This window comes from Typopeltis vanoorti, chromosome 22, assembly GCF_054136105.1.
Source record: "Typopeltis vanoorti isolate ZY-2024b chromosome 22, IOZ_Tvanoo_1.0, whole genome shotgun sequence".
Taxonomy (NCBI): Eukaryota; Metazoa; Arthropoda; class Arachnida; order Uropygi; family Thelyphonidae; genus Typopeltis; species Typopeltis vanoorti.
The window spans coordinates 96,928,318-96,951,880 of record NC_143570.1 but is presented as its reverse complement, the minus strand read 5'-3'; the positions used below and the strand labels follow the sequence as shown (position 1 = coordinate 96,951,880).

Sequence of the window (23,563 nt, the reverse complement as noted above, 5' to 3'; positions counted from 1 at the left end):
CATTTAAATTAGTGTGGTGATTTTACCAGTTTAGTACAGAAGGAAGTATACATGGAGTGGAGGGTGAAACAGAAGGAATGGGAGATATGGTGGGTGAGTGGAATGCATCGTCAAAATATGGTAGGAATGCTAGGAGTGTGAATGAGTGTAATTTTCAGTTTAGTAATATGTTGCTTTGCTGAGTGAGAGCTCCAATGATCAGTCAAACTTCATTAATGTTTTTATTATAATAATAATAATATTTCAATTATAATATTCTGTACTTAATTGTAACTTGATTATGGTTTATGTATGCATGCCTGAAAAATAGTTCAAAAGTTTGCAGTGATTACTATCATATAAGCAAATTGTTCAGTTCTTAAATATTTACAACATATCCAAATGGTGTGTGTGTGTGTGTGTGTGTTAAAACTGTTTTATTTAGAGTCAAAACCAGTGCCGTAACGAGGGTGTGGCGAAAGAGGCACCCGCCACGGGCACAACTAGGTTTGGTGCGCAAAATGTAACAAATAAAAATAAATAAAGAAGAAGAAGTAAAGTAAAGTAAAGAAGAATAAATAAAGAAGCCTGTTGGCTCTTATTTTCAGTAAAAATAAATAAAGAGATATAAAAGTCTGCTATTTTATATTGTATTTTTAAATTTTGGCAATACACCACTTTAGATACACAAATTCTGCAACACACTGCAACTGGTTTTGATGGGGTTAATAGTAAGTATTTAACATATTGCATTTAGTAAAATTTAACTTGTTACATTTAAATTTTTCAAAAGTTTTATCATTTGGGTTGGGGGGGGGGCCCAAGTTAGACACTTGTCACAGGCGCTTCATACCCTCGTTACTGTACTGGTCAAAACATTTCTAATAGTTTAGATACTTTTTTTTTGGAATGTTTTATGTTGTACTCAGTAGTTTAACATCTGTTTTTGCTTTTCTTCAGACAGGGAAATTTTTTGGAGAAATAGATTTTGATATTTTCCAATCTTTGGTGGAATCAGGAATATATAAAAGGTATGGAAACTTTCACTTCCAGTTTTTTTTTTAGCCATCTCCTTATCTTTATTTTGAATAAATGTTATATAAAGCAGATACAGGTTTCTACACTTTATTATTATTATTATTATTATTATTATGTGACACCTCCAGGGAGTCCCAAGACTCATCGAAGGAGGGCACCTGCTCTACAACTCTCAATCTCCACTACTCAATCCACCAACTACAACAAACTGCATCATCCACACCAGCACCATCTACTGCCCACCACCACCACCAGTATTTTTACAGACAATCGCAAACATCCATGCCCACAGCGGGATTCGAACCCACAGCCTCTTGGCTGGAGAGAGTGGATACGCTAACCACTCAATCAGGCTGGCCTAGTTGGCCGAGAGCCAACCAGGGTTATTACGGAGCACAGTAAACTATACTTGACAGGAAATTATAATTTTGTATTCTTCTTTATACGTTAATGGGAAGTCATTGCCCAAACTGATTTAAGCCTTTATTATTATTATTATTATTTGATGCCCTCCAGGGAGTCCAAAGACTCATTGAGGGGAGGGCACGTGCTCTACAAACTCTGTCTCAACCACTCAATCCACCAACTGACCACAACTACACCAATGCTATCTACCGCCAACCACCACCACTAGTATTTCCACAGACAAGCACAAACATCCATTCCCACGGCAGGATTCGAACCCGCAGCCTTTTGGCTGGAGAGCGGATACACTAACCACTCGGCCAACCAGGCCGGCTATTGAGGTGAAATTTTGTTCAGAGCCTCTCACAGAGTTTCTACAACTGTTAGAATTCATTAGAATTTTATCAGTATTCTGTAAATCTCTTGAGAGTGATTTGAAAAGATCTCTCATCATTCTAATGAGATTTCTCCCCTTCCCCAGATCTCTTTGGTTTTACTTCCAGATATTATTGTGTTGAACTAGGCTCTTTTCAATGGTGAACTTCAACTATCCTCCTGCTTTTCTTCATAGGAAGCACTCCATCAGTGGCCTTCATTGTGACAGATATACTCAGACCCTCTCAAACCTTCTTTGTTAAGATATGTGGATGACACAGACTCTTTTCTCTCTCACCTCGATAGTCTTCATCCTAGAATCCAGTTTACCATGGAAAAAGAGACTAATAATAGTTTGGCCTTTTTAGACACCTTGGTAACACTCCTACCCGATGGCAGTGTATCCTTTTCAGTATACAGGAAGCCCACCCATGTAGGGAGATGCATTCGCAAACTTTTCCATCATCCTTCCCCTCAACAATATGGTATCATTAAAACACTAACCAATAGAGCCTATTACCTTTGTTCCATTGAGTCTTCCCTTACAGCAGAACTCAATCATATACATATAAATTAAAGATGCCAAGAAATTATATTTTTGGTTTAATCCTTTATCCAAGTGTAAGCAAACAAAATTTGCACCTGAAGTATTTTCAGGACTGGGCAACACGTATATTGAGGCTAATGACTTCACATTACTTGCCTTAGTATCCCATAATGCTATGCATTATGGGAAAGGTCACCACCCAGATCGGTTTCAACCTTTATCGAGGTCTCATCAGTGGGAGCAAGACCCAGAGGTGATACCAAGGTTGAAGTAATGCAGAAATCATATTTCCATATACAGGTAGCCAAAAGGTGTCACACGTTATTATTAAAATACTCTGGATTAGAGATAGTTGTTGGAAGTTTTTTCAAGGCAAGTGATACTAAGTGTTTTTACTAAGAGTTTAAGTTTTTACTAAGGGAAGTGATGTGAAGTTCATTAGCTTCTATATACAAGTTACCAGTCCTGAAAATATTTCAGTGCAAATTTTGTTTGCTCACATTTGGATAAAGGATTAAACCAAGAATATAATTTCTTGACATCTTTAATTTATAGTATAACCAAGTAAGTAATTCTTGTAGAAAGGCTTATATGTTGGCTGTAAATGATTATTAAATTACTTAAGGAATTCACAACATAAACTGGAATATAAATTAAAATAAACTTTAATATATACTTCCTATATTTTGGCAACATCACGTTGCCATCTTCATGGGAACTTAAGACTAAGACACGTGCACGCAGTCACTAATACAGCAAATGAGGTCAAAGAGAGAAGACTACTGTTTTTCCTAAAGTCCTGATGGTGTCCCCTAGCAGACTATATTAGTATTCTTGGCCGTTGGGCTGATGTTCTCATGATGTACGTCTCCCAAATTTGGGGCAGTCTCATGCTTCCAAATTTGTTGAAGTTTGGCATGTTTTTTTAGGGCTGAGGCTGATTCTGTGAATAGTCTTTCAAATTTAAACTTGTGCGGTGTATTACTGTGGCTTTCTTCTGACGTATTCTGTTTATGAATAGTCTTACAAATTTAAACTTGCTGCGGTGTATTACTGTGGCTTTCTTCCAACGTATTCTGTGTATGAATAGTCTTTCAAATTTTAACTTGCTGCGGTGTATTACTGTGGCTTTCTTCCAACGTATTCTGTGTGTGACTAGTCTTTCAAATTTAAACTTGAAATTCAAACTTTCAAAATTCAAATTCAAAACTTTCAAATTAAAATTTAAATTTAAACATTTAACAAAGTAGGTAAACTTCCAACATCAGTAATATACACCACACCTTATCTAATGGCTACAGTTTACACAGTATCAAAAAAATAATCATTTCCTTCCTCCCTGATCCTCTGCCTTCTCTTCAGAAAGAATTTAGCAATACTATCATCATCCCTTATGTTCAAGGCACTTCGTAAAAAATAGTCTGAAATGCAATCTCTGCAGAGCTTTCAAACCCCACCAAAAGCTTGCTACACTTAAACATTCTACTGAAGACCAGCTCCCCTCTCTCTCTCTCTCTCTGTCTGCCTGGAGTATATAAAGTGCCCTGTTCCTGCAAGTAGGCCTACTGTGAACAGACAGGAAGATCAGACAACATCCACATGGAAGAACATAAAAAATACATCTGCAGTCATGACTACGTTCAGTTAGGCCTTGAAAATATCACCATGCCCCATCACAGTAAATTTAGAAAAGAAAGACTATTTTTAGAATCTGCAGTGACTCTCAAAAATCAGTCTAATTTAAATAAATACAGTTGCATTAAACTTCCCAAAATATGGGTAACACTAATACTTCGAAATCCTAGTTTATATCCTAGGCTGCTAACAGATGCCCACAGGGGGCACCCTGCTTAGTCTAGTCTTTTGTCAACATGTTTCACATAGTTTTGTGTTGCCTTTGTGTGTGTTACAAGTCTCTTATTGTATACTTCCTGATGATATCTCAGTGACTGAAACATTGGAATAATTAAACAATATTTTTAATCCTTTCTAAATTTTGTTTCACTCCATTAAGCCTCTAGCATGAGATTGTGGCAGATAACTATTCAAAAGCCTGCCACGAGCATTGCAAAAATTATTAGAATTTGGTATAGCTCTATCTACTAGATACTGGAAAAAGAGATACTAAAGAGATACCGGATTTCTTTAATTCTACTATTAGATACCACTGTGTTGAACCTTTATTCTTCTACATGGTAATCAGGAACTTTGTTTCCTCCACTGTAAGCATCCTCCAAATGACCTTTATCATGGTCTCATCAATGAGATCTAGGCCTATACAGATATTTTGAAAATTAAGTCACTTGCAGAAATCATATTTCCATATTATCACTATATTATTACAGTAATTGATAATATATAGATATAGAAAATTATAGTTGGAAGGAAATCAAATTATACTTGAGAAGAAATTATATTCTTATTTTCATCATTTTTACCTAAAATTAGCAAACAGGCTACTTGTACATAGTGAGCCTATAACCTCATGTCAAGTTGTCTTAGTATACCATAATACATTGGCACACTCCCTTTTTAGGCATGTGCTAGGTTCAACTTAATGGAAAGTGAAATGCTCTCTCTTTATATATATTTTTCTCCATTTCTTACAGAAAGCATGCAGTTTAAGGGATATTTCAGTTATTACATCAAACTTCACAAACAAATCTTTCTTCTGTGTGAGGATTCATCTTTATTCCACAGGTTTCCAATTTCAGTTGAAACAACAACAACTATGAAAAGTCAAGCAAAGAGAAATAGATTACAGGTAAATAAAAGTAACTTCCCAAAACCACCTTCCAAATTCACTTCATCAATATACTGTATCTGGTCTTAGTTCCATTCTTGATGTTCTATTTGATTGTGGTTCTGAATACTGGAGATGGAAACTCAGATTTCAGCTTCTTCAAGTACGACTACTTATTTTGCTTTTCCCAATTACACATTCTTTGATCTTTTCATCTAAAAATGGAATTTGTTCGCTCTGAGGTCTTACATGTGTGCGCATATGTGTGTGTGCATGCATCTTAGTGTGTGTGTAGATCAGATAGAAAAGAAAATATCAGGTTTCACAGTCCAAATCTCCTCTTTTTAATCTCCTTAAGTAAATATCCCTTTGTCCCATCTTATCAAAGTTATTTGCTGTCTCTGTTACTCTCCTGATGACATCAGCCATTTTCAATGTTTTGATTTCCTCTCTTTAAATATTTCTTCAATCCAATGCCTGATAGTGAAATCATCTTTCTTGGAAATTTTATTGTATATTCGCAATGCTTACTAGTTTGCCTTTCCTAATTGCACTGATCCAGTAACAGAAATGCCGAGACTTTTCCATCACCAGTGATCTTGCACACAAATTGTTCATGTTCTTCTAGATAAACTTATACGTAGGTTATACATAGCTTTTAATTTTTTCAGGAAATGATAATGTATACTAGAATATTAATTAAAAACTTTAATCAATACCTTCCTATATTTCGATAATGTTACATTGGCATCTTCAGGGATCACAAAACAATGATATGTACACGCAAGTACTAACACTAAGCAAATGAGGCTGAAAAAAGGCAACCTCCCAAAAAATAAAAAAAATCTTAAAACTAGTTAGCCACAACTTCCTCCCCCTTCTTTACAGAGATTATTCTAAATCTATCACCATTCCATATATCTGTGGTACATCCGAAAAAGTAACAAATTCCTAAGAAAATATAACCTCATAATTAGTTACAAACCACATAAGAAATTGGCATCTCCTATCGGCTCCACCAAGGACCTGCCACTTTCCCTACCTGGAGTATACCAGGTCCCTTGCAGTTGCAAACTGTCCTACTATGGCCAAACAGGCAGGACAACCAATATCAGGATATCCAAACACAAGGACTACATCCAGTTTTACCAATACAGACACTAAGGGCTTGTTGACCATGCATTACTATTATTATTATTTTATTATTATTATTACCCCAAGACCTCATTGAGTCAAAGACTCATCTGGGAGGTCCTTTTATCACACATCTCATCATACCGAGCCTTAAACACACTCAAACTCCTCGCAGACACCACACTCTCTGGCAAGGCATTCCAATCATTCACAACTCTGCACGAAAAAAACCTGCCTCTCACTCCCCTACTCACACACTCTTTATACAGTTTCCAGGGATGACCTCTGGTTCTCTCCTGATCTCCCACTATTCTCTATAGAACTTCTCCACCATTGATCTTATAACAACCCCTTACCAACTTGTAGGTCTCTATCATATCTCCCCTCTTCCTTCTCTCCACCAGACTCTGCAAATTACATCTTCTCAATCTTTCCTCATACTCAACATTCTACGGGTCAGAAACTTAGTCAGTCGCCTTTGGACCCTTTCCAACATCTCTTCATCCTTCTAAAAACCTGGTGACCAAATCTGGGCACAGTAGTCCATGTGTGGCCTAATCAAAGGCTTATACAGTGGAACAAGAATCTCCCTACTTCTACACGTCAGTGTCCTCCGCATCATTCCCAGAAGCCTTTGTGTTGTCTTCACAATTTGGAGATGTGTCCCCTAAATTTCAGATCCTTATCCACTATCACCCCCAGATCTCTTATTTCCTCTACCTCCAACAATATATTCTCACCAAGCATAAATTCTGCATCCCATCTTTGTTTTCCAAATTTTAAAACCTTACATTTTGCAACATTGAACTCGCATCCCCATTTCCATGCCCAATCACTAAATTTATTCAAGTCTTCTTGCAAGGCCACAACATCTTCACTACTCTTTATGGTTTGTCCCAACTTTGCATCATCTGCAAACAACTAAATATTTCCATCCAAATCTTCACCAATATCATTAATATACAAGATAAATAGTAATGGTCCTAAAACAGACCCCTGAGGCATTTCACTAGTGACTTTCCTTTTCCTGGATATCACACCCCCCATACACTACTTATTGATACCTATCAGATAGCCAGTCTCGAATCCAATGCGCTAATCTAATATCCAATCCCATCTGCTCTAGTTTCACTGTCAACTTATCATGAGGTACTCTATCAAAAGCTTTTGCGAAATCCAAGCATATTACTGAAAAAAACTTGTCAGAAGTGTGGTTCCAGTATACATTAGACACCCACCACAGAATATGCTGAAAGAAGGCCACTTTATTACACTGCAGCAAGTATTATTATTATTCAGGCCTCTTTGGAGTCAAGAGACTAATCATGGGAGGTCCTTCCTAGGAAACACAAAGTCTGTCATACCACTCCTTGAACTCGTTGATTGTTCTTGCTCTTGCCACTCTATCAGGCAACGCATTCCATGATTCAATCACCGCTCCATGCAAAGAAACCACTCCTCACCCTCTTGCTCACAGCTTCCTTTTGTAACTTCCAGGAATGGTCTCTTATCATCTCTCCTTCCCGCTGTTCCACCAAGCGAAAGAACTTCCCAGTGTTAACCCTGTAACTACCTCTCAACAGTTTAAGAGTCTCAATCATTTCACCTCTCCTTCAATCTACCATACTCTGCGGTCCACATTCCCTCGACCGATCCTCATAACTAACATTGTACTGAAACCATCTTTGTTATCTGCCTTTGTACCCTTTCCACAGTTAATTTAATGCCTTTAAATCCTGGGACCAAATTTGAGAACAAATTTGGTAGTACAAATATGAAGGATTATTCCTTGAATCAGCCTCAGCTCTGAAAACCTTCCCAAACCTCAACAAATTTTGGTGCATGAGACTGCCCCAAATTTGAGAAGTTTCCATTCTAAGAACATCAGCTCAGTGACAACACAACCCAATATAGCCTGGTAGGGGGCACCTTTTTGGACTCTAGGACCAACTTCAGTTGCCTTTCTTCAGCCTCATTTGCTTAGTCTTAGTGCCTGCATGCACATATCATTGTTTTGTGATCACTTAAGATGGTAATGTAACATTGTGGAAATATAGGAAGGTATTGATTAAAGTTTTTAATTAATATTCCAGTATACATTGTCATTTCCTGAAAAAATTAAAAGCACTTGTTCATGTGCTTAATAACCTGGGACCCTGACCATTCTCCAAGCACTTGATCTCTTCCTTATTAGCGACCCTTCTAAGTATTCTTGGGGAAGTTGTTTATCTTCTCTTCATTTCAGATCACAATCTAGTGTTTAAGTTCTTCTCCCAGGAAGAAGCAACACTCACACAGTCTTTCTTATTTCCATGGTATCTGGCATTATATGGTGCCAAATACAATAATTTTTGTGATTTCTACATTTCCATGGTTGGATTATTGTTTTCAGTCTTCTGATCGAAACATTTACATTATTGAAAATATACCTTGTTCTCATTCATATTCTCATCTCCTTTTTCTGCTTAACCAAAGTTGTAAATAGCTGTGGACAAATTATCAACACATCTAAAAGACCAATAAAAAGTAACTTGCATCATGTCTGAACAGAAATCATATGAGGTAGGTTCCAAACATTTCTGGCCTGACATATCCAATTTTAAAATATCATGTGTGACAGATAGCACCATCTATGCGGAGATTAGTGTATCAGTTTCAACTTTATACCTTCATCATTCAGTTGGAGGCAATCATTTACCCAAGACGTGGCACATGAAGTGGTTGTAGTGCTAAAAATTGAGTACCGTCCTCCTCCATATTTCACCATAAAGCTAAACGTTTTTGTCTAGGAAGAGAGAGAGAGAGAGAGAGAGAGCACTGAAGATTATTATTATTATTATTCAGGCCTCCATGGAGTCAAAAGACTCATCGTGGGAGGTGTTCCTAAGAAACACAAAGTCTATCAAGACTCATCGAGGGGCAGTTCTCCCCCCCCCCCAAGAAACACAATGTCTATCAGACCACTCATTGACCGTTCTCACTCTCACTACTCCATCAGGCAATGCATTCCATGCTTCAACCACCCTCCATGCAAAGAAACCACTCCTCACCCTCTTGCTCACAGTTTCCTTTCGTAACTTCCAGGGATGGCCTCTTGTCATCACTCCTTCCTGCTGTTCAACCAAGCAAAAGAACTCCCCAGTGTCAACCCTGTAACCACCTCTCAACAGTTTAAAAGTCTCAATCATATCGCCTCTCCTTCTATCCACCAAACTGCAAATACGTCATCAACATATCTTAGCCAAATTTTTGGTTTGGGTTCAAAAGTGAATATTTTTTCCCCATTGTAGATCACTTTAGCTACTTTGTTTCGAAGTAGCTAAAGTGATCTACAATGTCAAACCTTCAGAATTAAATATCCCACCATCGGAATTGAAAGCTATTATTTCCTTAAAACATAACAAAATTTTAATCATTACTAGAGCTGATAAAGGAAATATCAGTGGTTCAATTATCAGTGAATTGGTATCAAGAACCACTGTGGTTCTTGATACCAATTCATATGACCGAAAAATTAATTTACTTCTTCGAGATCGTAATACTTACTCCAAATTGGATTTTGATCCTACGAATCGTCAACTGAAAATTAAATAAGCTACTTAATGAAACTTCCTCCTTAGATGAAGAAACAATCAAAAAACTTAAGACATACCATGCAAGACCTCCTAGAATTTATGGCTTACCTAAGCTACACAAAACTAATGTTCCACTTAGACCTGTCGTAGACTGCATTGGCTGTCCAACGTACAAGTTATCAAGATTCTTATCTAACCTTCTCCGCCCTCACATAGGCCACTCAGTCTCTTCAATCAAAAATTCTAATGAGTTTCACACAAAAATTAAAGACATTCAACTATCAAATTCTGACTTGTTAATCAGCTTCGACATTGTCTCCCTCTTCACTAACATTCCCCATAAAGAAACAATAGAATTACTAACTCAAAAATTTCCGTCTGATATAGTTGAATTGTTCAAGTTTGTTATTGTATCAGGTTACTTCACCTGGAAAGGTCAAATTTACAAGCAAGAGGAAGGAACAGCAATGGGATCTCCTTTATCACCAAACCTGTTTCTAGAACACCTTGAGGAAAAAATATTCACTTTTGAACCCAAACCAAAAATTTGGCTAAGATATGTCGATGACGTATTTGCAGTATGGAATCATCCCGAACCTGAATTACAACTGTTTCTAGAAAAAATTAACCTTCTTCATCATCGCATCAACTTTACGTTATAAAAAGAATCTCCACAGGGTATCTCTTTTTAGATTTACACATCAAAAGAAAAGAAGATGGTTCCATCGCCACTTCCGTCTTTCACAAGCCTACATTCTCAGGTCGCTACATTCACAATTCTTCTGCTCATCATCCATCTCAGAAATCTGGCATTATTAAATCACTAGTTTCCAGAGCACACAAATTCTGCTCCTCTGAAGAATCTTTAAACCAGGAATTAGAAGTTATCAAAAATACAGCCATCCTAAATGGATATAATCCCAAAACAACTCAAAAAAATCATCAGTCACTTCTGCATACATCAAACCAGACAGGAAGAAGTGCATAGGATTCCCATACCTTACGTTAAAGGCATCTCAGAACGTCTTTCTAAAATTATGAAGAAATACAATTTTTCCACTACTTACAAACCTATCAACCAAATTTACAACTTATTACCTTCTCCTAAGGACAAATTCTCACCCTTGATGTTACCTGGTGTTTATGAGATTCCATGCTCATGCAAATTATCTTACTTTGGACAGACAGGTAGGTCTGTTCAGAAACGCATCTCGGAACATCAAGACCACATTCGTCTTCTTAAACCGCAGAAATCTGGCCTCTCTCAACATGGAATTGAAAATCCAAACCATAGGATCCATTGGGAAAAGGCTAAACTTTTACATAGATCTATACTTAAACATGAACGTTTATACAAAGAAAGTTCTGAAGCCCAAACCTAAACTGCAACGACGTTCTTACTATTCCTAAAGTATGGGAAATTATCATACAAAACTGTGTTAAATAATTAACGTTTTTTTTTTTTTTTTTGTACTACTTTAGCATGTTATGCACATTTTCATGAGATTCTATTGTAATCATGCACCCTAACTGTATGTTATTCCTAAATTTTGTTTAAATACTGTACTGATGATGTCCTAAGATACTTAGGATGAAATATTTACAATTAAATAATTTTCGCTGTGGTTTATACGTGTGTTTCTTCTAATTATGAACGCACCACAGGTTTCGTTATTTAAAAAAAAAAAAAAATTGAAAAGCCAGGTCAAAGGAACTGTCAGTTCTCTAGCACATTCTCTCAAAACTCTTGGTGAAATACCATCCAGTCCCACAGCTTTACTGACTTCCAGAGTACTCAGTATTTGAAATACACTCTCCTCCTGTACCTCTAACCCTTGAACCTGCCCTGTCCCTCTAGCATTAAAACTGTCTCCTCCAGGATGAAATACTGCAATAAAGTGTTCAGTGAACAATTCTACTATGTCTGCATCAGTCACTCTATTCCCATTTTTATCCCACAATATCATTCTTCCACAGTTCATTTCTCCTCCTACTGGCTAATCTATATCTAAAAAATTCCCTAGGATTTTCTTTGGAACTTAAGGCTAATCTCCTCTCATCTTCCAGTTTCATCTTCCTTACCATAATAGTCACTCTTCTGGCCTGTGTCTTATACTCTTCATGCATCTTCTCTTCTCCTGTTTCCTTATATCTCTTCCACACCTCTTTTTCGCATGCAATTCCTATTTAATATTGTTTGTCATCCACTGTACTCCAAATTGTGTCCTCTTGTTCACTCGTGGTATTCAACTTACCATTGCTGCTAACAAATATTCTTTCATAATTTCCCACGCACTAATAATATCCTGGCCTTCCACTGCCTCCCTCCATGAAACCTCCCCAAGTTGAAGTCTAAGACTTCAACTTGGGGAATTATTATTATAATCATTATTATAATCACCTGCCTTATAATTCCATATACATTCCTGTATTTTTGATACTCCTGCATGTCTATTCATTTTCCAAGTCAAAACCATATGGTCACTCTCTCCAACTGGTGGGAGAGATGTCATCTCAGTTATTATCAACTCTTCTGATGCTATAACCAAACCAAAATTCTTGAACCTCTTGTTCCATCTATTACATGTTGCCTAAGACATTTGTCCCTCATGAATTCTAGAAAGTACATTCCCTTATTGCTACATGCATCTTCCTCTCCCCGGTTTATACTACTGTAGTTAAAATCTCCCATAACAATCATTCTTCTTGAACTTGCCAAACTCAACTGTCTAAACATTTCCTGGTCCACACCCTCTGTGCTCCTGGGTCTGTAGCAACACTCCACTAAATATCCTGTCTTGCCCACTTCTACCTCACACCATTTGCTTTCAAAATCGTTAGTGTCACTGCCTTCCAAAGTCTCTACTCTCAGAGGACATAGGTCGTCACTTATCATAAGCAGTACTCAACCACATCGTTTTCCGTTTCTATCATGCCGAAAAACGCTGTACCCTGCTACTTCTATTCCTGTTATTATATAATTTTTCATCAACCACGTCTCAGAGATCCCAATAATCTTTAGCCAGGCTGATGTTATCAGCACCACAAATTCATCTCCTTTATTTCGGATACTCCTGGCATTAATATAGAGCATAAAAATGTCAATTCATCTATACCTATCATTGTTTCCTCTCGACTTCACTGGACTCAGTGTTACCTGATGTTGTCCCCCTTCTCCCAAGTACCCATTCCAACAAGAGGCCACCCCTGCTACCATCCTCCTTTGGACACACTGACTTTTTCAGAACTGCAATCTCTTGCCTACGTCCTCTTCTAGCACTCCCACACCTCTCTCTCATTCTGTCTCTCCTACTGTTTCCATTCTCTCCTCTTCCTGCATTCCCATACCTCCCTCCAACTGTTTCCATTTTCTCCTCTTCTAGCACTCCCATACCACTCTCTCATTCCATTCTTTCCTCTTCTAGCATTCCCATACATCTCTCCTACTGTTTCCATTTTCTCCTCTTCTAGCACTCCCACACCTCTCTCTCATTCTGTCTCTCCTACTGTTTCCATTCTCTCCTCTTCTAGCACTTCCATACCCCTCTCTCCTGTTTCCATTCTCTCCATTTTGTATCCAATTCCATTCTCTCCTCTTTTGTCATTCACAAATTTCTCTCCTCTCCTATTATTTCCAAAACTCTCTCTCTCTCCCCCCTACTCCGATTTGCCATGCATTTATCTCTTCCATTCTTCTGATCTCATCTTTCATACTTATCATACTTCTCCCAAGACATTCCACCTCCTCTTTCTGCTCCTCTATCTCCCTCTGCAGGTCAGTCACTCTAAATCGAAATTCTCTCTCCCAAACAAAACCATCTAAACTTTCAGTCACTCATGCCTTCTACACTATCAACTATTATTTTCTCATTCACATTTTTTTCTTCATTCTCTCCTATCACACTACTCATCTTCCTGTATTCATTTCCCATTCCTGGAGCAAAAAGGTCGGTTATTGATATATCTGCTGCATTTATTTCCTCCCACTGCCTGCACTTTAAACATACACGTACCTCATCCTCTCTCACAAGCCAGATATCCAATTCCTGAGATGCATACATGCTGCAAATACTGCATGCCACAAACTCCCTTATTATATTGCTTATAATAGAGTGCCTAAATGGCGGAGGACTTGGCGACACGCCATTTGCGACTGCAGCTGAATCTGCCATCATTCGTTTCTGCCGAGGGACTACTAGCGTGATCGTTAATTATTCAAATTAGTTTCAAAAATAAACGCTAAATAAGTATTAGGGAGTAAAAATAAATAAGAAAAGTATAAACAATTAAAAGCAAAACAAAACATTAAGTACACTAAATAAAATTAAATTAAACTAAATACAATATATGAAAACTTAGCTTCGTCTTGTCTTCCACCGTTATGCATCCACCCTGTCTTCTCGGTAAACAAAATACACAATATCGCGACAGCACTAACTTCAAAAAACAACCACTATAGTACACTTGTATTCCAGAGAAACAATTTAGCACTCAAAAACGTAAAAAAAACAGACTATTCACCGATTAAAAACTTACTTTCTTCAGCACAGCTCAAATTCATCGCCAGATGCTACGGCGACACTAGCCCCCCCCGTGATGGTCCTCATGATGGTCAACCTGTTAAAGTGATGACTGAGGAAAATATCTCTCTTGTTGAGGAGGAGCTGCTCAATGACAAATGATTGAAGCTCAAAGAAATCTCCGTAATGTTGGAGCTTTCTATAGCAACCATCTTTTTTTTCATCATTTGCGAGAAGCCTCACATGACAAAGGTCAGTACAAGGTGGGTGCCCTGACTTCTCTCTTCAATTCAGAAGGAGCATTACATGACATGTTCCCACAAGTTTTTAGAGCTTTGCCTATGGAATTGGAGAGAAGTGCTGAAATCCATTGTCACTGGGGATGAAACCATGGTCCTTTATTATGATCCTCTTTCCAAAATGGAATCCATGGAGTGGTGCAAACCAAGTGAAGCACCACCGAGGAAAGCCAAGGTCATTCATTTCACCAAGAAGATTGTGGCAACAATCTTTTGGGATTGCCAGGGAATTCTCTTGATTGACTTAAAGAAAAGGAATATCACAATGAATACAGAATATTATGCTTCACTCCTGCACAAACTGCGTGATGCCATAAAGGAGAAGAGGTGAGGAATGCCGAGTCATGGTGTTCACCCGCTTCAAGACAATGCTCCTGTCTGAAGGAAAGTGTCTTCCAGGAGATTGAACGCCCATCTTACAGCCCAGATCTAGCACCCAATGACTACTATTTCTTCTTGAAACTGAAAAAAGATCTTCAAGGAAGAAAACTTGCAGATGACAATCAGATGAAAGATGAAGTTTTAGACCATTTTGCAGACAAAAGTACAGACTATTTTTTCAAGGGCATAGAAATGTTAATTCAAAGATGTGAAAAGTTGTTGAAGTAAAGGGATGTTTTATTGAAAAGTGACACAGTTGTTTTCTTTCTATCACCTCGAAAAAGTTAGGCCAGAAACTTATAGTACCACCTCATGCTTTCTGGTTTCTTGACAGTGCTATTGGCCATATCTTTTGTTCAACCCTAATTCCACCTTTTTTAAATAAAATTTTTTTTTTTTCACTTTGAATACTCTTTTACATCAAGAGTATGCAAAAAATATTACAGATACAAACAACTCTTTTTATCTGTAATTGTTTAAAAAAATGTTTGCACTTTATGATTAATTAGTTTAATGGGCACGTACTGATGTTAATATTGTTTTTATTATGTGCTAATATTTTGTTATAGCTTTTTTTGTTTTCCTAAAAAGTTGTTCATTTTCAATGTGATTTTATTGGCGTGATAGAAAATATATTGGTTGCATTGCTCAAGAGATCACATGAAATTTGGTTAGTATGTTCTTAACATTCATAGAAGATGTTTAAATTATTATTATACAGGTATCTCCATGTAGTCAGAAAACTAATCACAAGAGATCCATTATTCACACAATACCTATCATACCTCTCCTTAAACTCATTCACTTACAAAGCACTCACAACCACATCTGTCAACCCATTCACCATCCTAAAAGTAAAAAATCTAGTCCTAACATCTTTGCTAACCACACTCTTACACAATTTATACAGGTGACCTCTTGTTCTTGACAGCTTTATAAGGAAGGATTATGGGAAGAGGCTCAAGAGGAATAAAAAGGACATGGTTTGATGATATAAAATCATGGACAGGATCATGTGACTATGCTGAAACAAAAAGAAGAGCTGCCAACAGAGAGGACTGGAAGGACATAGTGCTGCATCCCTGCATTGAGGAAGCTACATGAGGAAGAAGACCTCTTGTTCTCTCCTTCCTGCCATACACTGAAAAAAAAGTCTTCAGTGTTATTCCTTTAAAACCCCTTTAACAACTTATATGCTCCTATCATGTCTCTTCTTATTCACCTATCAGCTAGTTTTTGTAGCCCATAGACCATCAGTCTATTGTTATACGGAGAATTCCATAGACCTGCCACAATCTTTGTCACTTACCTCTGGGTCTCCTCTACCACTTCTTCATCCCCACGAAATTCGACAGCTTCATCCCCACGAAATCTCTGGACTACTGTACAGAGATCTGATGTGGCCTGATTAAAACCTTATAAAGAGGAACAATAACTTCTCTATTCCTGCTTGTTAGTGTGTTCATCAACAACCATGTAATTTGATGTGCTACTTTAGCTACCTAAGCAACATGTCCTCTGAACCTCAACTCCCTGTCCATAATCACCTTAGCCCATACTGCTAGACTGTTTAAGTCATCATACAGGATTTCTAGTGGAAAATATTCAGCAAACAGCTGAATATTTCCCACTAAGTCATTTCCTGTATTACTGATGTGCAAAATAAACAACAGAGAATTAAATACTGAGTCCTCTGGTACACCACTAGTCACCTGCACTTAACGCTTCCATAAATGACTCATTGATATGTTTCCTCAGCTACCTAATAATCCAAATCACCAGATTCATATCCATCGCCATTTGCTCCAATTTATGCAACAGAGTTCTCAGTCAAAATGCCTTAGCAAAGTCCAGCAGTATCACTGAGCAGCCAACTCCAGTGTCATTTTATTATAAAAAGTAATCAGATTACTAAGACAAAACCTACCCTTCACAAAATTTGTTGCGCATTATTAAGTACCATATTCCTATTCATTAGCGATGAGTCTACTGACTCCATGGAGATACCCGCAATAATAATTTATTCCTAAATTCTGTCTTTCACCAATTTCTCTAGTACCTCAGCCGTCACTCCTGAGATGTTTAATTGGTCTATAATTGGCTATTTCTCCCTTGGAACTTCTTTTATTCAGTGAGACTATTTTGTCCTCTTTCCACTTTATTGGCACCTTCTCAGTACTGGGGCTTAAATTAAACAGCTTGGTCAGAGGAACTGATAATTCCTTTACACATTATCTAAATACACAGGATGATATGCCATCTAATCCCATGGCTGTATTCACATTGATATTCTTCAATATTCTAAACACTTCCATTTCATCATCATCAAATTCCTGCCATGTACACTCAAAGGGTGTACAGGATATGATAGTACTACATAAAAAATTTACATCATTACTAACTTCCTATATAAAATTTTCCTCCAAATCAGTCTGTTACTTGTCAAAACTCCAACATTATCAGATCTTATATTTCTATCGTCTAAGGCACTTTGTACCGTATTAATCCACCTATATCTTGGTCTTCCTCTGGGTCGTTTTTCTGCCAACCTGGCAGAGAACACTTGTTTTGCTAATCTTTCCTCTCCCATTCTGTTTAAGTGACCATACCACCTGAGATTAGCTCTACTAATGCATTCCTGGATGCTAACAATGTAAAGTTCTTTCCTAATATCTTCCTTTTTAATATGATATTGCCATTGATGCCATCTGTTCATGCCTCTAATCTTTCTCAGGACGCTCATATTTGCTGTCTCTAGTCTTTGGTCAAGTGTTTTACTTCTGACCCAGCTCTCAGATCCATAAGTTAAAACTGGTATGAACACCGTCTTGTATGCAGCTAATTTAGTGTTCCGACTAATTTCTCTCTTATTCCATATGAATTTATTCAATTGACTTCCTACCATACCAGCTTTGTTGATTCTGTCGTCTATTTCCATATTTAATTTACCATCTTCATTAAAAATCGTTCCTAAGTAGCTAAAATGTTTCATTTGTTCCACAGGTTCTCCATTCACAACGCAGTTGACATTTTCAACGATTCTGCCTATTTTCATTGTCTTTGTCCTTTTATTTGCTGACCTTCATACCATATCTATTACAACAATTATTCAATTTAGTCAGGGAATCTTGCAGACCTGTAGCGGATTTATTTAGAAGTATAACATCGTCTGCATAAAGCAAAGAGCTGACATTAACATCTCCAATTTTGATATCAGGTTTAATACCACTTTCCTTCATAATGTGATCCATATAGATAATGAATAACAGAGGGGATAATGTACATCCTTGTCTCACACCAGATTTAACATTAAACCATCTTCCTGTACTTCCTTCAATTCTAACTGCTGACTTACAACTCAAATAAAGACTAAGTATTGCTTGATATAATGCCCCATTGACACCATATAACTGTAGCGTATTGAATAGCTGCTCTCTCCGCACCTTCTCATATACCTTTTTCAGATCGACAAACCTTAAATGCAGATCTTTGATTTTTCAACTATTTGTCGTAAAGTGAAGATCTGATCCTGACATCTATTTGGCCTGAATCCAGCTTGTTCTTCACCAAGCTTTTCTCCCACAATTCTTCTCAACCGTTTCTCAAGTATACTTGCTTAAATCTTACCAGGAACACTCAGTAGGGAAATGCCTCTGTAATTCTCACATTCACTTTTATTTCCCTTTTCATATATGGGTACTACGAGAGCTCTACTCCAATCATTGAGAATTCATCCCTCTATCCAGGACTTTTGAACTATGCAGTGCAGCCACTGTAAGACTTTTATACCACCATACTTCAGCATTTCTGGTCGAATATCATCTACTCCTGCTGTCTTTCCACATTTCAAGCCTTTGATAGATTTTTCTACTTCAAGTATGGATATGTATTCCTGACTGTATGCCTGTTGAGTGTTTTTTACCACTGTGCTATCACTGCTTGTTTCATTTAGCAATTTTTCGAAATAATTACTCCATACTTCAAGGATATGGAGTAATTGTCACCTTTATCATCTCTAAGTACTTTTACAGCACTCTTCCTCCATTTCTAAGCTTCTTCAATAACCTCCAGAATATTTTGCCACCTTCTTGATATTTATTTTCTATGTTCTTGCCAAAGTCCTTCCATGACTTTTGTTTAGCCAATTTTACACAGTGTTTAGCTTTCTTACATTTATCTCTGTATTCTCTAAGAGCACAAGCAGACTTATTTGCCAGGAACGTTTGATATGATTTCTTCTTTTCCTTCACTGCCTCTTTAACTTCCTGTGTCCACCATGGAGTTCTGAATTTTCTATCCTTGCAGACAGCCTCACCACATGCCTCTCTGGCTGATCAATCATGGTTTCTTCAAGGCTTGCCACTGAATCTCCAAGGTTTGGTTCTGGTTCTCAAACTCTTTCATTTTTTCTTCTATTCTTCTTCTTATTGTGCTATCTTCTATTGAAGGTCAGCGACCATCTTGGCGAACGAACTGCGCTCATGTGCTAATCTGAGCAGTTGTGCATTGCTCTTTCCTGTCCATGTCTTGATGTTGTCAAACCATGATTGATTTGATCTTCCTCTAGTTCTTTTTGCCATCAATTCTTCCTACCAAAATAGTTTGTAGAAGTTGGTATTTGGTGTTTCTCATGATGTGGCCAAGATATAATGTTTTTCGTTTCTTGATTATTTGTATAAGATGTTTAGCTTTGCCAATGGATTTTAAGACATCTTCATTGGTAATTTTTTCTGTCCATGATATCTTTAGCATTCTTCTGTATAGCCACATCTCAAAGGCTTCGATTTTCTTAATGGTTGTCGCCTTCAATGTCCATGTTTCAACTCCATAGAGCAGAATAGACCACACGTAGCATTTCAGCATTCGGCATCTGACTTCCATGTTTAGGTCTTTATTGCAGAATAGTGTTCTCATTTTCATGAAGGACTGCCGTGCAACTTCAATCCTTGTCTTTATATCTATTTCTGGATCCCACCGTTCATTAAGCCAACAACCAAGATATTTATATCTTGACACTTGATCAATATTTTTCCCATTGAGTGTCAGTTTCATTGATGAGGCTGGATGTTTGCTGATGAGCATGTATTTTGTCTTGTTGATGTTTATATTTATTCCCATTCTTTGGCTTTCTACGTACACTCTGTCAATGAGTTTTTGGAGATCCATAATATTATCTGCAATTAGCACGGTGTCATCTGCATATCGAAGGTTGTTAACAATCTTTCCATTTATTGTGATTCCCTCTGAACATTCTTCCAATGCCTTTTAAAGATTACCTCTGCATATATGTTGAACAGGAGTGGTGAGAGCGCACATCCTTGTCCGCTCCTCTTTTGATGTTAATATCACTGGTGGTAATGTTGTCTAATTGAACGGTAGCTGACTGATTCCAATACAGATTTGTTATTAGTCTTATGTCTTGTTCGTCTAGCCTTATTTGTTGAAGGACTTCTATTAAGTTAGTGTGTCTGACTTTGTCGAATGCTTTTTCAAAATCTATGAAACACATAGACAGATTTCTGTTTTTCTATGCATTTTTGTATCAATATTTGGGTACAGAAAAGGGCCTCTCTAGTACCAAAACCATTCCGAAAGCTGAATTGTGTTTCACTTAGAGTTTCTTCACTTTTTCTATAAATGCGATTCTGAATTACTTTCAAAAATATTTTTAATGATTGGCTCATTAGACTAATAAGTCGGAAGTCACCACAGGAATTCGCTTTGGGTTTCTTTGGGACAGTGATAAATGTAGATTTGAGCCAATCTGATGGAAATTCATCACTTTCATATATTTTATTAAATAGTTTTTCAAGAAGTTTATGTTATCCGGTTCTATTAATTTTAAAAATTCTGTTTGCACACCATCTGGTCCACTGGCTTTTCCTGTTTTACTTGTTCGTATAGCATTCTCTGTTTCGCATTTCATGATTGCTGGTCCTTGAATGTTATCTTTTATATTTATAGGCTTCTGTCTAGTATCATTGAAAAGTTCTGTTACGTATTTTATCCAAATCTGTGCTTTATTCTCTTCTTCTAGAACTATTTTTCCATTTTCGTCTCTTAGAGACACTTTGCTTTTTCCTCAGTTTTCCGGAAATTTCGTTGATTTTCTTATACAGATTGAAATTATCGTGTTTCTTCTGAAGCAGTTCAATTTCAGTACATAAATTTTTCATCCAATTTTCCTTGGCTTCTTTTATTTTTGTCTTGATGATGTTATGTGTTTCTGTGTACCTAGCTAGGTCTTTGTTTTTGTACATTCTTCTTGTATCAATAAGAGAAAGAATCTCATCCATTCCTGTTGTTTTATATTATTCACATAACCTACTTCTTCAATACTTGTTGTTACGATGGCATTCTTTAAGCTATTCGAAAGAGATTCCACACTTTTATTTTCTTCTATGTTAATCTGTTGTAATCACAGGTTAAGCTGTGTCTTGGCACTTATATTTATGTTTGGGTCTTTCAGTTTTTCTACATCAATTTTCTTTTTCTTCTTTTGTGATTTTTTAGCTGATTTTAATCTAAGACGTACTTCTGCAACTATGGGATTGTGGTCTGATGAGATATCTGCTCCAGGATAAGTCTTTGCACTCTTTATACTACTGTGGAATCTTTTATTTATCAGTATATAATCAATTTGATTTCTGACAATGTTATGTTTGTTATCTTGAGGCGATTTCCAGGTGTACAGTCTTCTGGGTGGAAGTTTAAACCAGGTATTTGCTATTGTTAGATCTTCTTCCTGACAGAACTGGACTAGGCGATCTCCTCTGTCATTTCTGGTGCCTAAGCCATGTTCGTCAACAATTTCTCCATCACCCCCCTCTTCCTACTTTTGCATTGAAGTCTCCCATCACTATGTTTATATCTTGCTTCTTTGTTAGGTTTTTAATCTCTTTTAGGTGTTCATAAAACTCTTCAACATCTTCTTCACTTTTGTCAGCTGTGGGTACATAAGCTTGGATGATATTTATGTTAACAGGGTTTCCCTTAAGTTGTAACAGCATTATCCTTTCAGAAAATGGAATCCAATTTATTACTGATTTATTGATTTCTTCATCTACTATTACAGCTACACCATGTCGATGTTTGTTCTCATCATTCCCAGAGTAATACATTGTCATATTATCTTGTTGACACTTTCCAGATCCTGGCCATCTTGTCTCGCAAATTCCCAAAATTCGGATGCCCAGCCTCTTCATTTCTCTTGTGGCATTTCTTAATTTGCCAGCTTCATACAGAGTTCTGACATTCCAAGTTGCAATTTTAAAAGTGGACACCATTTTGAGCCCAGAGATTCTTCGCACCCCTGTCCCATTTAAGGGACGCTGGGAAGTTGGGGCCAATTGTAAGGGTTTGTAAGGATTATAATTGTAATTGATTACAATTGTAAGGATTATAGAAGTTTTTCTTCTATAATCACCTCCATTTCTTCAACCTCTATTCTTCCATCAGAAATCGTAACATCACTACTTAGATGGTACACCTTTGCAAAATAATCACTCAGTAATTTAACTGTTTAGTTTGCTTCTGATACCTCCCCATTATCACTATTGTTTAATGACACCCTTCCATAATTATTCCTTGTCATATGCCTTTTACTTGTCACATTGCAAAAGAACTCTTTAGTAGATTTCTTTTGGTGTCATCAGCTAGCTTTCTCTCGTAATTAGCTTAGGTCTTTCTTATCGTACAGTTCACCTTTCTTGTCTGTGCCTTGTACTGCTCAGGGACATGCTGATCACCTTTTCCTTTATATTCTCTCCACAACTTTTTCTTTGTCTGCAGTTCCTGCTTAATGATGCTATTCACCCACCTAACTCCTACCTGATTTATCCTTCTTTCTCAGTATACAGTCTGATACTGCTTTGTTCAAACACCTCTTGACCATGTTTTATTCACCACCATCTCTCTCTCCTCCAAATTCTTATGCCATGGCCCAGCTAAAGGCTGACTCCTCAGATTATCATAATCTTTAAAGGTGCCTTGTAATAAAGCTTGTCATAATCACCTGCTTTGTAATTCCACATATATCCCTTCTTAATTGATTAAAAAAAAAAGTCTACATGTCTTGCAATCTCCCAGATCAATTCATGATAATTTTCCCCAAGTGGAGGCAGCATAGCTATATTGGTTAATTTCAAGTTCTCTTATGCTGTGACCATACCCAACATTCTCAAACCTTATGCCTCCATTACATGCTGTCCCAGGTAATTATATCTCTGCAGCTTTATACATTCCATTTCTTTCCTTCCCTGTCACTATTTCTCTTCCCAGTCTTTTGTCCCCATAGTTAAAATCCCCCCATAATAATTACTCAAATTAAACTGTATGCTTTGATATTTAATACTAGCAACAGTGATCAAAAGACAGTTAACTTAGTAGCACCAAATATTTAATCCTTTTGGTTTATTTTAAATTAACATAATACAAGGGTAGCACGTGGCGGTGAATTTGAGCTGTGCAGAAGAAAGTGATTTTTAATCGGTGAATAGTCCGCTTTTTCCCCGTTTTTCTACGTTTTTGATTGCTAAATTGTTTCTCTGAATACGAGTGTACTTCAG

General features: G+C 37.1%; 1 protein-coding gene across 1 annotated transcript in view; it reads left to right on the top strand.

Moving 5' to 3' along the window:
* Window positions 1-23,563, top strand: part of LOC150094582 (voltage-dependent calcium channel subunit alpha-2/delta-3-like) — a 1,537,934-nt gene that overhangs the window by 1,493,033 nt on the left and 21,338 nt on the right. Inside the window, exon 33 of the mRNA XM_090412095.1 lies at window positions 940-1,010. Within this exon, the coding sequence (XP_090268221.1) occupies window positions 940-1,010 (71 nt within the window). The remainder of the gene's footprint in view (window positions 1-939; window positions 1,011-23,563) is intronic.